Here is a 19301-nt window from a genome sequence, read left to right as displayed (position 1 = left end):
CCCTTAGTAACCGCGCTTACAGAAGACTTATCGGCAAGATGGCGGATGCGGAGGAGGAAACTGAAGTAACTCCGCCTCGTTTATCCGCGAGCGATTTTGACATATTCGCCGAAAAACTCCTTACGCATCAGTTACTGTTGACTGCACTTGAGCTGCACACGGAATTAGTTGAAGCAGGCTTAGAGATTCCTCGTTTACGTGATTTCTTTTCTAATCCTGGGAATTTCGAACGTCAATACCAGACGACAACATTAAGCAGTAGCGCACACTCGCCAGTTATACGTTAGTATTTCGTTCACCTCTTGTCATAAAAGTAAAAAAATAAATTAAAATTAGAATAACCTAAATGCTATTTTTGTTTGTTGTGTTTGCAAATACTCTGATAAGATAGGGTGATTTGTCGCAATTAAAACTTATAAATATTCTTCAGCCGTATATTTTTAACCGGAAATTAAGCCTAATGACCGCTTTTGCAATATTCGTCATCTTCTGTGGTGTTTGCATTGGTGATATTGTATTTTAACGAACAGCTTAATGAAAAGTAAAATGATTTCTTCTCGGAAGACACAAAAATGTACACACAAAGGTTTCCTTTTCTCAATTATCACTTTAACTATTTTTATCTGCTTTCAAATAACTGAACATCGACTTTATTTTGAGGGTTCCACTAAGAACAGCCTTGGTCTGTAGGGTCTAGCGTGAGGTATTTTCATTAATAAGTTTATTTTTGTTATTCTTTATTATTATTGTCAATCGCTAGGATTAAAATGCATGACACCATACTATGATAATGATTTTTTTTTCCAGCCCGCACATCTAGTATTGCAACCATTGATTCGTTGGATGACTATGCTCGTTACTCAGATGATGGTGTACGAGACACAGATGAAAAGGTTGCAGGTTTGTGGATCAGAATGTAATTAAATTTACAATGGCAAAGTTTTCTGATGTACTTTTCAGTTAATCACTGGTTCTAGTTTTCCAACTTCCAACTTCCAAAAAAGCAAAAAAAAACCCTTAGCTCTTAAAGGGTTTGTTCTCTTTTGCCCTAAGTTTTGAAGAGCTTGATCCAAAATTGAACAGAAGAGGGAGAGTCTACCTGGATTCTTTGCTGCCTGGAAAATGCCTGGAATTCAGTTACTTGCTATTTCTATCTTTAAACAAAATGTGTAATATATTCTTATTTTATATTCTAAGTCTTAGAATTTGAACTGAGGAAAGCTCACGAGACTATTAAAGCACTGAGGGGATCTTTGACAGAGGCAACTGGTAATTTTTGCTAAGAGTTATATATTATCTCAGCTTGATATGTGAACTAAATGTCTAAGTCTCATTTAATGAGGCAAATTCCCCTCTGGAAAGAAGGGGGGAGGTGAGAACCCTGGGGAGCTCAGTATATAAGTGATAGGAGCTTGAAGCTATCATATGCTTACTTGCTATGCCAAGTAATCTGTAACTACCGTGGTACATTAAGCAGTTTTACTTTCTGCACTGTTTACTCCAATGGATGTTAGCCACAGATTTTAAACTACAATTGAATTTTAAATGCCATTTAAATTTTCAGAATGTACTCTCTGAATACAGAAACATTTTTTACTTTAATGCTAATTGTGTATTGATTCACCTTTAGTCAGAGATAACTTGTGAGTCTATCCTCTTATTTCAGAAACTGAAACTCCTGCTTCCGAAGGTAGTCATAGTGAAAATACTGAGAGAGATCATTCCACTGGAGGGGTAAGGAAGTTTTCGGAAGTGTTTCAGCAAATCTGACGTGTCAGTGGCTGATATTTAAAAGGGTTTATCTTCTATTTCAGCTTTGATTTTAACTAATCAGGCTGAAACTGAAGGAAGGAAAAAATTTTTTATAAGTGAAATACTAGTCAAGCTCTTGTTTTAGAACTTTTCCTGTTCAGTGATGGTCATAATGATTGTAATTATGAACAAACAGGAAAAACGTTTTTCGATTTTGATAACACATAAATGCAGTTTTGGACTCTTGTTTGAGGTTAAAATTAAACTTGCAAAAAAAAAAATTAAAATAAAGATTGCCAAAAAAATAAAACTTGCATAGGTGGATTAGCCTTGAAAAGCAAATTGAATAATAATTTTAAGGAAAATGTTTACAAATGAAAGAAGATGTTAATGATTTTGTCAGAAGTATTGGACAAAGAAATTTTGAGAAAACTTGAGTGTCTCCCAAGCAAACAAACCTCCGACCTTAAGATACATGTATCATGCTCTGATCCTCTACACGTCAGCTAGGAGGCCATTATTACTGATGTACACAAACACTGATTCAGAGATTAAATTTCATATGAAATAGCATTCTTTTGATTGAAAGTGAACAATTTTTAGACCAAGAACCATCTCATTAAAGGAGTATGTATTTTTTTTTTGTTAATTTATCAGGACCTGTTAAGACCTCATGAGAAGAGAGCCCTAAATTTCTTGGTAAATGAATACTTACTAAAGAATGGCTACAGAATGACGTCTGTAACTTTTTCAGATGAGAATGCAGATCAGGTATTTAGAATTAATTGAGGTACAATTTTCAATTATTATTTGTCAGTGATGAATTTTGAATCACATGGAGTTATGCTCCAAATTTTCAAAATGCCATGTGTGTAGTTTCTTAGTGTCTCTGGAGAAGCTTTTAAGAGATTGGGCATTGGCTCCTTCTGAAATTGTTAAAGGTACTATTCAGAAAACATCATACCCTGGGTGTTTTTAACTTAGGTTGAGTAAATATTGTCAAAGAATTTGCAAGATCTGATTGTGGATTCTCCCCTCTAGCTGCTACATATTTCCTTGTAAGTTAGTTATGAGAATTTGGTGTTGGATCAAGATAACAATCTATACCTGATAAGTCTGAGTATTCTTATTGCTTTTTTTTCTGGATAATGTAAGTATTTTATAAGGAGAAGTTACATGTTAATCACATCTGGGAGTTGGGTTAAATAAATACAATTATGATTTTTACCAGTAGATATCTCTTGAGAAACCAAAATTCAAATTTTGTCTTTTAAATTTTATTTTCTGCCTTTGCCAATGAAAGAAAATTTAATCTTTCATCCTTCAGGATCAGAAAGCAATAAATACTGTATGTTTTGTCTTCTGGTATTGTTGTTTTTCCTCAGGACTTTGATGACTGGGATGATGTGGGTTTAAACACTGCCAAGCCTCCAGACCTGCTGCATCTGTACCGAGACTATGGACATCACACTATACCTGAAGTGATGCTGGTGTTGAAATCAGTGAAGGAAGAGAAAGCAAACTTGGAGGCAGAATATACAAAGTTACAAGAAGAGTGCAAACAGCTTCAGGAGGGAATAGGAGAACTCAAATATGAGAACCATACATTGAATGAAACAATAGAAAAATTGGAAAGGTAAAGTGTGACAGTTAGCCAAACAGGGAGAAAAGGTTCCCTAGTTGCAGCTATTTTTTCTTTTGAATTTAGTTTGTGAAGCAAATGAGCCTTCTCGATGATGATCAGTTTATTAATCTCAACGATGAATGAGTCCTAACACACAAATGTACGACAATAATACAGTAAGATAGAGAAACTAATGGGCTAATACATAGAAACGAAAATCAACTTACGTAATATAGTGATGAATGAGGCAACAAGTTGGATATAGATTGCTAAAGGCTGTAATGGCTAGCATTCATAAATAAAACTGAACAACATGTCCGACCAGTGAATACTCAACTTCAGTGTACTGGTCAGCGGTATCTCTGCAGTTTGTTACCAGTTGTTGTCTCTGCAGTGCCGGCTTCTATGGGTAAAGGGCAGGGTTTGACACTAGTGGTAGCCAACTAGCCACAGACCAGTAGAAATTCAGTTTTGGCTAGTGGTTTTTGCTTTCCATTAGCCAGTTTGGACAGTAAACAAACTGAAATTGTCGCAACATCTAAGATGTCACTAGCCACTTGGCTAGTAAGTCAAAAAGTTAGTGTTGAGCCCTGAAAGGGGGTAAATTTCCACAGAAACTCTGATGTTATCTTGGTGGAGGTTATTATTAACCAAGTTGTTACTGTAAATTGGGCAGTGTAAAGAGTTCCTAAAGCTGGAATTTCAAGTGTTAGCTCTTCATCAGCTTCAGAACTCTTTACAGGGTCTTTCATAGGTGGCCAATTAGTTGTGACTCCTAACATGTGAAATTTTAGCAATATTCTCTTCTTCTACTGTTGCACAGAGCTGGAATTTTGACTACTTTTAGAGTTATATCTATTTTATTGCTCAACTTTTTTTTGTCTATTTCATTGTTTTTCTTTGGGTACCTTTCTACAAATCCAAAGTCAATTAAGACAGCTTTTACCCTTTCATGGTCAATAATGTTTGTAAATGGAACTGTGTTAAAAACAACTTGAATAAAAAAAATAATGACAATTTCCCTAACCTACAGGTACTAAGAAAACTTGAAAAATAAGATCAGAGTGTTGGCTTTCAGGAAGAACCAAAGGGGCTAGGAGAGCTAAGCAGCTAAGTACGAAAAAGAGACTAAATTACAGTGTTTAATTGATTTCTTATTGATAGTGAAATAAAAGAGATTGTTAACTCCTCGTATCCGACTGAAAGGACCTTGCTGAGCCCAGGAAAAAGTACTGATTTATCAGAGACAGATACAGATGGTGTCACAGCTGGACCCATCAGTGATTCAACAACAGAGAATGAGGATGCTACAGATGGTAACAATTATCCTGTGGAGATTAACGAAAGTGGCAAGGTACTAAATGAAGATGAAAATGCAGACAATGCGGAGAAACTTGACGTAAGTGAAGAATTGGGTGATAAAGATCCTGAAGAAAATTTTCCTGAAAGTGATAGTCATCAAGGAAATACTGCGGATGTGGAACTGACGCAACAAAAGGTAAAGTGGTATAACTTAACCAATTACATGCGGCAGGTTCTTTGCAATCTGTTGTTCGGCCTTGTCACAATAATTTTAGTTCACTGCAACTTAGGCAGACAAAAGTACAACGTTGTTTATCAGTGCAGTGTACAACATGATTGCTCAATTTTGTCGTTTTAGAGCGGTTTTCAATAGGGTTGAAAGCAATTCAGGATTGCTCTACTTCACTCTGTGAACGGGCAAGAAAACTCACCCTATCGTCTCTTAAATTATTTTTTAAAAAGAGACGGAAAATTGAATTTCAAAAAATGTACTCTATGTTTCTTGAACTGTAAACTGCCCTTAGTAGAACTCAATCGACGCTTCATTTTTAAACTTGTTCATGCTTTTTTCGCTTACGATAAGGGTGATGTCTCTCAAGTCAGACCTTTGTCGCCATCATCACAACCAGGCAGCATAGAGGAGAAAGATCAAACTTCATCAAGGTACAGTGGGTAAAATTTCTTATTGTGAACAGTATAGTCGACAGGTTATTCTGGTTATCATTTTAGAGGAACTTCATTTTAAGTCGCTGTAACTTTGCGGCGTAAAGAGAAATTCTGCGCCTATTCGGAAGGGAGTGAGAGTTCCAAGGCACTTATCGGGTCTTTAGATCCTGCTTGATGCTGCATGTCTGGTGTGTCCAAACTTGCCAAGCTATTCAGATGACCTGCGCGGTTAAAAGCTTTTTTGGCGCTCGATGAAGATAAGGGCGGCTTTGGGAAACGAGCAGCAGACCTTGGAGTGCAGAGACCGCTGGGGGTTTCTATGATTTTTTTTCTCCCCACTCCTCTGGCGGCAGGGCAGCCATTATTTTCAAGGAGGGCCCAAACAAGTGGCATCCACGGAATCTACTGTTCAGATTATATTATGAATCTAAGAAAGTGGCAAGACCAGGCGATTCATGTAAGTTTGTATAGTTTGTGATAAGAAATCATTCTTCTTGCGAACGATTACATCACGCAGTTTGCTAGAAATCTGCAAAATTACTCAAACGGCTCACGAAAATAAATCGATTACATCATGCAGTTCACCAGAACTCTGCAAACTTACTCAAACAACTCACGAAAATAAACCGATTATGCATTTTGCAACGGGGTTTATGCTTTGAAATTAATTATAATGAACCTAAGCGTAACCATGAACACATCTTAAAACTTTCGTAGGTGCGTAGACAGCTCGTTTTTCTGCCACGTTACTTAGATTTTCTTTCCCCTTCAGAACAACTTCATCGTTATTTAGAGACACTCTGTTGGCTTTTACGCATGTGCAGCTAGAGAACAGACTCTCTAATGAGGTAGGTGAAGTGCAAACCTGTTAATTTTTTTATTATTTCGGGCTTGAAAGAAAGAAAAGGTGTCTTGATGTCATTTGTTTAAAGAGAAGTATTGAAGTGGTGGTTAGCAAGCTGAATCCGCGTTGGACGGTCCGCCTTTGAGACTTGAGTGGTGCAGTGAGTTCTGTTGATAGGCAAGGCACTTCACTCTTTCAATAACACCTTGCGCTATCTTGTGGTACATCGAGGTGCTGGGACGAAATGACGGTGGGGGTGGGGGGGGGGGAAGAGATATCTGCGTTGGACTAGAATCCCATCAAAGGGGAGTGTCAGTAGTTATCATTCTCGTGGCTTCATGCCACAAAAAACGATATCATCTCCGGCGGTGAAAAAGCCACGAGTTTTGAAAGATTCAACCGAACATAACTTTTTGAATAGGCATCTTCGTTTCCAGGGTTCCCATCCTTTTTGCATCATGGGGCAACGTGGGACGGGCAGATGAGAGGGCTGGGACCAAGGATACTTGGATGGGACTGAGTGTTATTGACTGTATCTTTATGATATGTAGGTTTGTAAGCTTTCAAACGCTGACGAAAATGTGGTTTTGATTGTGGCGAGATGTTTGCCGCATATTATGCCTAATGTGCTGCTGAACAAAAGAGAGGTGAGTGCCAAGAGAAGGTTCGTTGTCCAAGTGTGCCTATGCTTAGCTTTTTCACTGATATCAGGGCACTACACTCACTTTTCAACTTACTACTCAAGTGGCAAGTGACAACTGAAATGTTACGATAATTTCAGTTTATTAACTAGCCAAACTGGCTGGTGGAAATCGAAAACCACTAGTCAAAACTTAATTTCTATTAGTCTGTCGTGAAACTGAGATGGAATGATTATGGTCAAGGATACGCAAGATCTTTACTGATTGCAATAAATCAGATTACGATCTATATATTTTTCTGGTGCAAAACCATGAACTATTTGTCTTTCATCTTATAGAACGCCAAATGTTTTTTTCTTCGTTTTATTGTAGGAACTGATTCCCGTAATTCTTTGTTCAGCCATTCACCATCCAGCCGTTAAAGAAAGAGACAATCTTCTTCACATGTTATTTAATTTAATTAAACGACCAGATGAGGACCAAAGGTTGGTAAATAAGCGTCCTTTAACTCCCAGAGGTGATTAACACGTAACTTCTCCCTAAAATATCCACGCATTATCCAGCAAACAGGTAATGAGAATACTCAAACTTATTTGGTAGAATTTGTTATCTTGATCCAACACCAAATTCTTGTTACTTATTCACAAGAAAATGTGTACCAGCTAGAGAATTAACGATCAGATTTTGAGAGTTCTAGGGTTTTAAATGGATACCAGCCACAGTTGTGTTTTTCAGAAATGACAACTCAAGTGTGGGTTCTATTTCTTTTAAAAAGGCGTATTCTTTGTAAAAAAGGAAGTGACATTCGTTGTAAAACAAGGAAGTAACACACTGCATGTGCACATCTTCCCGGCAAAGCCGGGAGTTGTAGCCTTACTCAGCAGAACGTTTCTCCACTTGAGACTTTTTCTACGCTGCTTTTTACTTTCTGGAAACGTAAGGATTAGAGAGAAAAATCAAGATCTTTGGCTGCTATCTTTTTTTTCCCCTTTTGATTTACTTCATCACAGCTTTGTTATAAGTTTATTTATTTACCCCATCAGGCAGATGATTATGAGCGGGTGTGCTGCGTTTGCGCAGGTCGTGGGACCAACTCGGATAGAGGCTGAACTGTTACCACAATGGTGGGAACAGGTACAGTGCGTTTGCAATATTTATAGACACAGACCATTAGTTTTGTGTTCGTAACGGTGTAAAGAATATGAATAACCTTTTTACATTTTCTATTTACATTGCAGATTGGCCACAAGTACGTTGAAAGAAGACTCCTTGTTGCCGAAGCCTGTGGTGGATTAGCGCCGTATTTACCGGTAAATAAGCTACTGAACCCGTTAGGAAATGCAAGTCTTTGTTGCACTTGGGCTTTACTAAGTTCGTTTCCCTCAACAGCTTTCATTTAATATTTGGAAACTTCCAAGGGTGATTTCGAATTTGCTCATATAAGAATTTTGTTTACCTTTTTTTTTTCGTTATATGAACTATTTAGGATAGGTTTGTTGGGTCTTATCGAAAGAACACAATGGTTCCCTCGCATATTAACGTTAGATAAGCCAATTTCACCTAAAACTTCCGTTTTAAATGCAAAATGGTTATCTTTATCATTATTACACTCGCAGAGATAAGAATTAAAAGGAAGGTCCAAGTGAAAAGCGGGTATTTTTATATCAAAGGCTCTATGGAATTTGGCGTGAACAAGGTTTAGAAGTCAATTTGATGCGAGTGACCATTCATTTTGCCTGTTTCTTTCTCTCTTTCTTTTTTTCGTGTTTGTTTGTTTGTTTGTTTTTTTTCGTGCAGGACTACATTCGTAGTTCTCTGGTGTGGTCCATGTTGAAACAAATGCTAAGCGATGACCGAAACGAGATTGTTCGAGAGGCGGTGACAAAGAGTCTGGGACTAGTCGTGGCATTTATAGAAAATGTGGATAAATATCAACAGGTAAAGACACGAGTAAAGAACATTTTTTCCGGCGAAAACCAATAGGAACGAAGCATTAATCAAAAGACAAAAACAGAAAAATAAAATAATAAAATAAAAGAAAATAAAATAAAAACGTATGGCAACAAATGAACTCGGAGACAACATAGAAGGATCAAGTATGAGAACGATCTTCGCAGTAACGAACACTACTTAAGCAGTAGTGAAATGAGGCCTGAAGAAAATTCAGGCCTGTACGGGATTCGAACTCATGACCTCTGCGATACCGGTGTAGTGCTCTACCAACTGAGCTAACAAGCCAACCGGGAGCTGGTCATTATGTTGATTCGCAATAAACCCGTGAAGTGATGAGTCAACGTTTGTGAATATATGAAAGTCATATATTTGAACTGCAGTATTTCTTCGTCCTCAGCTTGTCACCATTATGTAACGTCTTTCTTTAAAGGGGGACTGATACGTTAATTTTTGTTTTCAGGCGTACGAGTTGTTAGAGGAAACATTGTTTGATCCGTCAGAAAAAGTAGCGAAGACTTCCAGAGAAGTGTTTCTACCGTCATTTGCCGTATGGGCTCAAGACCTTGATAAAGTAGAATCTCATCTTTTCACTTCACTGATCTCCAAAGTGGAAAATGCGTTAAAGGCATGTTATCTGTTAAGTGTTTGGACAAACTACCTTGTAGAGTAATGGGGAATCGGGTCTGGGTAGGGCTTTGACCCGTTGACTTCTCATTGATCAGGATGTACCTTAAAGTGCAGCTAAACCCAAAATTTTTTTTCGCTTAACGAAATAAGCGTATTTTTTGGAGTATTTCTGTGCAAAATTTTTTCTTATTTGCTCAAATCTTCAATTTCTGTGCCCAGTCAAAATACAGAAAATCGGCCGCCATCTTGGCTCACGACCGAGTTTAAAGAGGAATGGTTCTAGCAGGTAATGTGACGTCAAATCGAGAACACGAAAGTCTGCATTTCACACATTTTCACTTGTTTGGGGAGGTTGTCGTCGATATTGTCCGAAATATGCCGACTAGGTGTGTTGTACGAGGAATGCATGAAGCGCGATACCCTCTTGCAAACTTCGTGCGTTGCTACATCCTCCTACAACACACTTAGTCGGCATATTTTAGGACAATATCGACTACAACCATCTCAAACAAGTGAAAATGTGTGAAATGCAGACTTTCGTGTTCTCGATTTGACATCACATTACCCGCTAGAACCATTCCTCTTTAAACTCGGTCGTGAGCCAAGATGGAGGCCGATTTTCCGCATTTTGACTGGGCACAGAAAATTGAAGATTTGAGCAAATAAAAGAATTTTTGCACAGAAATACTCCAAAAAATACGCTTATTTCGTTAAGCGAAAAAAACTTTTGGGTTTAGGTGCATTTTAATCTTCATGCTGTGTAAGTTTGATCTTAGAGATTGTATTTCGACTGAGCGACCTCACTGAACTCATGAATTATTTTCTATTCGGTAGGATTTAGAGCAAGTTCACGAACTTGCCAATGACTCAGAGGATACTGAGAAAGTGCATAAGACATTTGAAGCCATTCACGACAGACTAACACGCTCTGTTCAGGTTATTTCGTCGCTTATTCCAGTGCTGTTTGCTTCAGTTCTACGGACAGGTACCTTATAAGTTTTCCAAATTATTTGCGATTGGTTTTTGCCCCACGATCCTGATTCTACTCTTCGTTCTGAAAGCAAACTTTGACCCTCTTGATTTTGTAATGGCCAACTTTCGGTGGCCTGTCGGTTATCTGTCGGTCGACAGTTGGCCAACAGTCGGTAGAGGGGACCTGTTCTTCACAATAACTCATTTAAGCGCGTGCGCTTTCTTACGTAACGCATGCGCGGCGAGCTGAAAGCTGAATGGTTGAGATTTCAGGTGCACCTTTATGTCCACTTTCCTTACAATTTTTGTTAGGTTACTTCTACTTCTACCATTCTCACTGGTCATCAGCTGTTTTCCGTATTTTGATTTATTATGCTTTGCTTATTCCTGCTCAGCACCATTTTCCAAAAAGCCAGAAGAGGTCGAAAGGTACAACGTGCCAGGTATTGTAACAAGAATTAACAATTAATTGACAAGGTGGATCAAAACATCGTGTTTTATCAGTGGCCCGCTGATCAAAAACTCATCTCCAAGACACTGACAAATCACGATATTTGCGATGGTTGATTAATTCATTATTTAACCATTCGATTTCCGTATTAATTTTATCATTAATTGTAGCGTAACACATAACGATGACAAACCATGACAAACCGTATTAATTTTATCATTAATTGTAGCTTAACACATAACAATGACAAACCATTATATGTGGACAGTTATCGGCAGATAATGTGATGAGCTCTTGGTTGATGAAAAAGGGAAGAAAATAAGCAAATTAAATTGATTTACAATTGCTGCTAATGGAATTGAGATTGAGCAGAATTAATGACCCATTTATTTCTCTCAAACAGTTGCACCGGACAGATTTCTACCGGCACAGTCGCCACTGACTGATATCGAGAAAATATTAGGTGGGAACCAGGCTGTCGCCTTCCATGTTCGTCGATTTGACAAACACGTGTCGGAGGACCTCTTTGATTCATGGGATAGTTTGACTTGGATTCATTACGAATGGTAAGAATAGCGCACCACTCACGTCTGTGTGGCTTCTTCAACTTGGCACCTTCCAGAAATGTCTCTGATTAATTTAAAGTGACAGTAATAATGAAATCCATAGGTCTGGGGTCCTTCTTCGTCTCAAACTCGTGAAAAAAACGAACAACAACTTTTTTTATTGGCAACAGTGCTGATTATTGAAAAAAATTTCTTCTTTTCTCAGTTTACCGAACTTATGTGAGATTGTAGGTGAGTACATTTGTTACATTTCAACACTAAAAAAATAAGAATAACCTATATTCTTGCCACATTTGTAAGGAATGTATCAAACTGCACTTTTCCCTTTCTAGGAAAAGTTCATGTATCTTTGACGGATTGTGTACAACAGCTGATTTCGCTTTTTCGCTCTTTGTGTATTACGCTTGGGAAACCATACTCAGACAAAAAGGTGAGGAAAGACTTCATTTTTTCCAGTACATGTACCTTTGTTAACCTTCTCCCTTAATCTTTCAAGGTTTGAGTGCGTTTTCTCCATTTTAGCGGCTATAGATTTCATAATAAATGAGTTCAGAGAGTTTGGTATTTTTTTTTAATTTAACATCCTTAAGCTGATAAGTTTAAATATTCTCTTCACCTTTCTCTTTGTTGATGTATTTAAAATGTGAGGAGAAGTTGGATGTTAATCGCCACCGGTAGGGAAAAGATTGATTGTAGTAAGTTTTGTGTTTTTTACATACAGGTATGTAAATTCAAGTGATCCGCTCGAGTTTCCGAGAAATTACGGCTCACTTAATTTCCATTCCCCCTCACAACAGTTCTCTTTCTTTTTTTTTCTGGATTAAGTTCGCCTTACAGTGAGTATCTTTTCAACTCCTTTTTTTTTTTTTGAAAACTGTCATAATTCTTATTTGCAGATAAAACCATTTTGTATGCAAAGATTAAATGTTCTTTCTTTAAACGATGGTGAGTTTTATATTTTGGTCATTTTATAGAGCAAACCTGCGGGCAGTGTCTTTTTTTAGGGGGAGGGGAGGGGAGGGGAGGGGAGGGGGAGTGAGTAGGAGTGGGTAGGAGTGGGGCAGTGTATGCAGTAGTTTAGATGTTCGATTTGAAAGTTTCACCCTGGCCGACTTTCGCGCCAACAAGGTCAGCGCTTCCACCACGCCTTATCGCAGCGTTTTATGATAGCCGAGGTCATCTAATCTGCTTATTTGCAAAAACTATTGCAAAAGTGTTGAAAGTAATGTTGGTGTCTTGTTTGGTCACTATTGTTCCGTTTCAACTTTATCTTTTGTGGTTTGTAGAAAAAAAAGAAAGTCTCCTATCTAGTGCCTCGCTTCCTGTACTGGCCGCTGGCGTCCTGGGTTGTTTTGATTCGGTAGGTTTTGATTTCTAAGATATACCGGTGAATGAGTAAGCACTTGTAAGACTAAGAACAGATTGTATGTCATTACTAAAGTCGTGAACTTTCACATTACAAAATCAACCCATACTGGAAGTTTTCTTATTTGACTTTACCTTGTCTCACAAGGAGGAAGATATGTCTGAACTGACGTCATTATTACGTAATTCGGTAATTGCGCTGGCGGAAGCCTCGGCACCTCTCGAGGGACCAATCATAATGTACCAGGAGTTGAGGTGAGTGACAGCTGCGTAATGGTGTCTGTTACTCCGGGAAGACATGATTGGCTCATTGGCTCTTTCCCATTTCTCAGCCAAACTTTCTCATGCTTTTATTCGCCAAGCGTTTGAAATTCTAAGCCGTACGTGGTCCTGCTTTATTTACTACGGCCTCTTTGGTATTGTTTAGTCTTACCGAACCAATATTCTGTTGTTTTCTACAAGCAAAAGCTTACTTTGCACGTAAAACGATAGAACATTTTATTTCAAAATTCCTCCGTTAGTTTTTGACAGTATGATCCCAAAATATATATTAAAAAGATTTCAGGGAGTCGATTAATCTTTGAATCATTTTTTTTTTTTAGTACTGCCTAGACCTTCGTGTCAGAAATGCATTGCCTCGGCTCTGAGTACTAGTGTTGTTATTATAGCTGATTTCGCTGTTCTTGTTTTAGTACTTCGTCTCGTTATCTTGAGGTACTTATCGGTGTTCTGTGGGAGATAGTAGTCCATTCCAGTTCCTCTGTGCGCTGCTGTGCGGCTCCTTTATTTACTGTAAGTGAACTCATTCAAATGAGTGCTATGTGATGATTCATTTATTAGTTGAAAAGTCAATCACAGGAGAATTACTCCAAGCTCCAGAGACCTGTTTAATTTTTATTTTCGCTATTAGAAGGTTTTTGAGAATTTTCTACTTAACGTAAATGGGACAAACTTTCGAGAAACCTGGTCGCACAAATACGACGTGTCAGAATCCAACACTGATGGCAGGAATCAATCATAGACCATAATTTCTCGTTTACTGCGTTGTCCAGACCAACAAACGAGACACATCAAGTACTCGTGCATGTAATGTCCGAAAAATGTTGTTGTGACGCATGAGTAACACCCCAGTCACACCTTGCGAATACTTTCCGCTTGCTTCTCACTGTGCGTTAAAGTCGAAAATCGACATATTGTAAATTGTACTTGTATATAAGCAAGCTTATTTACCCCACTTGTGAAAACTCCTTGATGAAGTCTGCTATTGTCAGACGAAACGCGTAGGAGATTAAACTAAATTTTTACTATTTTAGTTCGTGCAGTGTTGCTCACTTATTTATCAGTAGAAAAGTTTTAAAAAAGTTTCGTGTAATGAATGTAAGATACCGTCGTATTTTTCACCCTTTGCAGGTGTTAATGAAAGGTGTTGACCTGGATTTAATCAGCAGAAAGGTTCTACCAGCCCTAGTAACTTTAGCTTCAGATTCACAAATGTAAGTGAAAAGACGTGTTATCAAAATATTCTTCACCCTTTTGCTCTAGTTCGTGCTAAAATATTGATTAGAAACTTTTAATATCATTTCTTTCAGGTCAGTGAGGACGGCGTCGATTCCAGCGTTTGGCGCAATAGTGGAAAATGTCACTGATAAAATGGTAGATACACATGAAATCTGTTATCGCCATTGTTCTAAGAGAATTAATTTTAGTTCACGAGTGAAAGATACTCCGAGTTTAGCCCTGTGTGAAACGATAAACCGTTAATTAAAGTTCAACCACGTCACTTATCGGGAGCGCCTTGAATATGACGCTCTGAAGGCAACAACGGAGGGATGGCGAATTTGGGACGGGAGATACGTTTAGATAAATACAATTATACCACTCATGGGGGGGAGGGCTTTTTAAGTGTCGGTGAGGCGGGGGGACTGTGGGTGCATTACAACATTACAGGCTTGTAACATGGATTTTACGGTATTTTTTTTTTATATAAATTTGATTTGATTTGCGTCTGCAGATTTTAGAAAAAGTTTATGTACAGTTCCAGTCGTTTCTTGAAGACCCACAATACAGAGATCAACATGAGCTACAGACTACCATGATAAGAACGTTTGGCAAAGTCGCCCCTCATGCAGAGCCACATTTCAGAGATGAAGGTGTGCTAGAATTAAATCTTAGATTTTCAGTTGGAAATATTCTCATTTAGTGAGATGTCCTGACAGTTCAAAGAAGTAAAAAAAGACAAAGAAGGCGACAGACCTCTCATAAATAGCGAGCTATATTTTTATCCTTTTTTTTATTTATGCATGTTAAGTAAATTAGCCTTCCTGGTCTCGTCAATATGTCCAAAATCAATTGAATTTTCACTACAAAGCGAGGCATAGAAGGCTCATCCGCATGTTCGTAAAAGAATGTTATTCATGCCCGCCGCTATGAAAGTAGTCTGTTATCCAGGACATAGAGGATAAAACTGTGAAGACTTGCCCTTTTACGCCCTAATTTTTCGGAAAAATGCACGGAATTCTCTTATTTGGAAATAGACAGCATTTTGATCCAAAGTATGTTGCTCATTACGATGTTTTTCGTTTACCAGTTCTCTTACCACGGTTGGTTGTGATGGCAACAATCAACAACCAATCGCAAGACGATACGAGACGGAGGGAGATTGCGTTGGAGCTAATGGAAGCTTACGTGTCTTTGACGTGTTGTTGTATCCTTTTCATTACTTTGGGAAGCTCATGTTTAATATTATTATCTGTCGATTAGTTCCATCTTTACTTCACATATTCTGGGTTATTATTTGAGTTTGGTTTCAAGTCCACAATCCCTTTGTCGCTATACATATGCCAATAGTTGTCGTCATGTTCATCTCACTAATCCATGTTGCCGATGAACTCAGTGCAAAGAGCTGACTTTTTGGGTCTGAGTTCTAAATTTTTACATGTTAGATTGCGCTTCACTCCCATAGTCTCGTGCTGCGCTACCATCAACATTTTTTCTCGCTGATTTTTTTGTCGAAGGCGTCAAGTGTGGTTATAAAGTTGGACAAGATGGTCAATTTTAAGCTTGATCATTAAACATCTGGCGCGAGAGCAAAACGATTCACCCAATCTTTGCTTTGTTTTAGCCGGCGTTACCTTAAACTGTTTACATTTCTTATCTAATACGCAACGCACCTGAATTATTATTTTTTCTTTATTTTCCACCTCAACTCATCTTATTTTTGTCCAGTCGAGACATTTTAAGCGAAAAGATGACGAAATAAGTTGTTTTGGACTTTTTTCTTTAACTGTTCTTTGTCATCTCTATTGACGTGTTAAATGATTACATCATTCCAGGACTCCGTGCGGTTAAACAGGATATCGAGGCCCTGGCTCCAGAATGCGAGGTTGGGCCTAATTGAATTCTTAAATGTCACGGCACATTGGCCATGTCGTTGTTTTGAAAAACTTAACTTAAAAAAAAAAACAAACAAACAGAACCTGCATATTGGTGTTACGCACTCTTCAAAATCCAAATCTTTCTCCTGAAAAAGCAAACAAATGTGACCAATGACCAACTGGGTGGAACGTTTACTGGCAACTTGCGATCAGTTATGTCAAAGTTTATCCATCTTTACAAATTTTGCCTACATTTTTCAAATTTGCCGTTTTTAATCCTTGTGAATCTCCCCCATCCTTACCAACCTTTGTTACCTCTTGTTTATTATTGTATTTTTCTTGTATTTTATAATCTTTTAGAACATTATCAGGTTCACCTTCGGCTCGTGATTTGTAAGCTTTCCTCGTGTTCTCTCAACATCCCGCTAGCTTAGTCACGTTATAAAGCCCGGGAAAATGTGTTCCAGGACTTAATTGCTCGTGATTTTGTTGTTTTAACAGGAAACTGTCCATGTACTTCTCAAAGAATGCGAGGTTAAGGCTGACCAGAAAGCACTCTCACAGTAATGATCTGCTTTGAATACACCGAATGCAAATATGGCGTCCAATTTGAATTGCCATTGTTCTGGACTGACTAGCCTCTCACACATGTAATAATCCTTTTGTGTTTCCACGTGAAGACGAGGCTAGTCAGTCCAGAACAATGGCAATTCAAATTGGACGCCATATTTGCATTCGGTGTATAACCAATCAGTTTCCTTCTTTTGCCTTGATTTTGCGTTTGATTCTGAAATATAAATAGCTTTTTTTTTTTTTTTTTTTTCAAGCCTTCCTGCGGGTAGCAAGATAGGACAAGAAATTAAAAGCACGTTTATAAGTGGATTCCATCGATTAAAAGATGCACAGCGACCAAAAATGGCGGACATTTTTAAGAAGAAAGATCGCTTTGACTCATGACAAACGCAGCGTCTCCCGATTCTCCAATAACCTCGGTCAGCGGTACTCTGGTAACCATGGATTCTTGGCTCGAAGCCGTGGTGAAAATTAATAATCAGAAGTGACACTCAAGTGTGGGAAGAATTTTAAAGAATTACTCGAGCCGTAATGGTCGAATACCAAGGCCGAAGATTCATGGCATACTTTATCGATTTTGAAAGAGATTACAACAGAATTAAACGTAAATATTGGTATATCTGATAAGTATGACAAAACCAAGCGATATCTGGCTTTGCAAAAGAAACGGTTATGCGAAGTTCAGGCTCAGTAGGACAGTGCACTTATCATAGTTTCTCCATCCGCTCTTACCTGCCGCGAGAATTTTAAGAGCGGTTCGTCAGTTATAAGATGCGCCTGTCTTTACAAAGTGAACGGCCATCTTCTAAGTTTAGTATGAGTTTTCTGTGTTTCAAGTTTGTTAGACCCTCATTGGTAACGTAGCGATCGTAACTATAACGACCATCATCGTAAGGGGCGTTTATATTGTATTCTCATAGAGACACCTATGATCGGAATATTTCGTACGATTGAGATGATTTTTTTTATACTTGTGTGGTAATCCGTAAAATTGTACGTATTTCCCTTGACATGAACTTAACTGAATGTGCCCCAACAAGAAGTGGGTAACACCCGGTGTTATTCTCGTAGCGATATTCTATAATTTTCCCACCTTATTTTCGATCTAACGAAGTCTCTGTTCAAAACTTAAAGCGTTTGTCTTCCATTACAGATGAAGAACCACACTGAAAACTGTTTATAAACGTTTTTTGTTGCGCGCTAAAAGAAAAATAATATTCAATTACGAAAACAACAGCTTCCATTTGGAGCGAGAGCTTTGCATTCGGGAAACTGCTCTCTTCCCGGAACTGACACTCATCGTGAACAAATATAGTAAATTTTCGCAGCAGTTGGAAACTATCGTCACTTTATCGTGCCAGGTTAAGCCAATTAATTTTTGAACTTTTCATACCAGTAACTTGCAGTTTGTAGTATTTCCAAGGTGATGTAAATCTGAAAGTTATAAACGGGTTTGTCATTGCGAGCTTAACCTTTACACTATTGTAGTTATGCTTCGGTCTTTAGCTCTGGAGTTACAGCATGACATTTGTTCCGCGTACGGTTTCAATGCAAATCCAAACAGAATGATGAAAGAATTTTGATTTTTAATGCCAAAGAAGATTTTAATCGTGGGCTCGATTTGAACTATATATCAGGACTGTGAACAGTAAAATTTGTGACGGGGCAAGAACTGTTCACAGCTTACTAAAAACGTTGTTAGGCCTCAGGTTTACAGATTGTATCTCAGATGTCTGGTACACATTTGAATGTGTTTCTTGCCTGATATATTAATGATAGTAAACAGTCGTAGGGATCTTTAACAATAAATTCGGCTGTAGCACTTTTGATATCGCATTTTACGTATTTGTTAAATTTCTTTTCAATCTTTAACTATTTCGTTCGTTAAAATAATTAAACTAAAATTGACTCTAAAGGGTATATTTTGTAGACTTTCACACAGAAATACTTTAATACTCTAATGTAAATAGAATTAAAATTACCATGCAGAGACAGTGAATAAAATGAATCTTTTTTTTTTCAGAGAGGTATTTTAATGAGCTCTTTTTGTTTGGCTCCTATGGTTTGAGAAACATGTCCAAAAAATATAAAGGCGCTGCCAGGATTTGTAATAGATATGTTTTCAGTAAGATAATGTTAAGTGGAGTCGTAGCCTGCAGTGCAGGTGTCTTATAAGGGCGAGTTCACGTTGAGAAGCTCGCAATCGTTTATTCAACCGGCCATACTTGATTTGGAGATACAGGTGACAATGGGGGGAGGGGGCGGAGAAAGCCAAAACATTTACTTCTCCACCCTACCCTTTTCCCTAGTTGTGACCGTCGCTTACCCCCCTTAGTACATATTTCTATCCTCCCCCAGCCTTCCGCTGCCATTAAAATCTCCGGTCATGTTTGGTTTGGAGATACAAGTGACGGTGGGTGGGGGGGGGGGGGGGAGAGGACGGAGAAAGGCGAAATATTCACTACCCCACATCCACCCCTCTCCTTAGTTGTGAGCGTCGCTTACTCCCCTTAGTATATATTTTTATCCTCCCCAGCCTTCCGCTGTCATTGAAATTAAAGATGGCGGCCATAGTCTTCGCTAAGAAATTA

General features: G+C 38.2%; 1 protein-coding gene across 1 annotated transcript; it reads left to right on the top strand.

Annotated features, from left to right (window-relative positions):
• Positions 1-8: 8 nt before the first annotated feature.
• LOC111339704 (RAB11-binding protein RELCH homolog) lies at positions 9-18731 on the top strand. Its single transcript, XM_088752167.1, has 31 exons — positions 9-282; positions 808-900; positions 1198-1269; positions 1667-1734; positions 2410-2523; positions 3138-3388; positions 4541-4874; positions 5262-5341; positions 6117-6192; positions 6740-6835; positions 7202-7314; positions 7873-7963; positions 8068-8139; positions 8627-8767; positions 9243-9407; positions 10244-10394; positions 10777-10824; positions 11236-11398; positions 11604-11629; positions 11731-11828; positions 12295-12343; positions 12685-12758; positions 12912-13018; positions 13456-13555; positions 14174-14256; positions 14353-14416; positions 14775-14913; positions 15351-15467; positions 16057-16145; positions 16639-16700; positions 16965-18731. The coding sequence occupies exons 1-31, from the start codon at positions 39-41 to the stop codon at positions 17092-17094; spliced, it is 3510 nt and encodes a 1169-aa protein (XP_088608293.1). The 5' UTR covers positions 9-38; the 3' UTR covers positions 17095-18731.
• The last annotated feature ends 570 nt before the right edge of the window (positions 18732-19301 follow it).

This window comes from Stylophora pistillata, chromosome 3 (genome assembly GCF_964205215.1).
Source record: "Stylophora pistillata chromosome 3, jaStyPist1.2, whole genome shotgun sequence".
Classification (NCBI taxonomy): Eukaryota; Metazoa; Cnidaria; class Anthozoa; order Scleractinia; family Pocilloporidae; genus Stylophora; species Stylophora pistillata.
The sequence above is the reverse complement of the archived record's forward strand: the minus strand, read 5'-3'. Positions and strand labels throughout refer to the sequence as shown.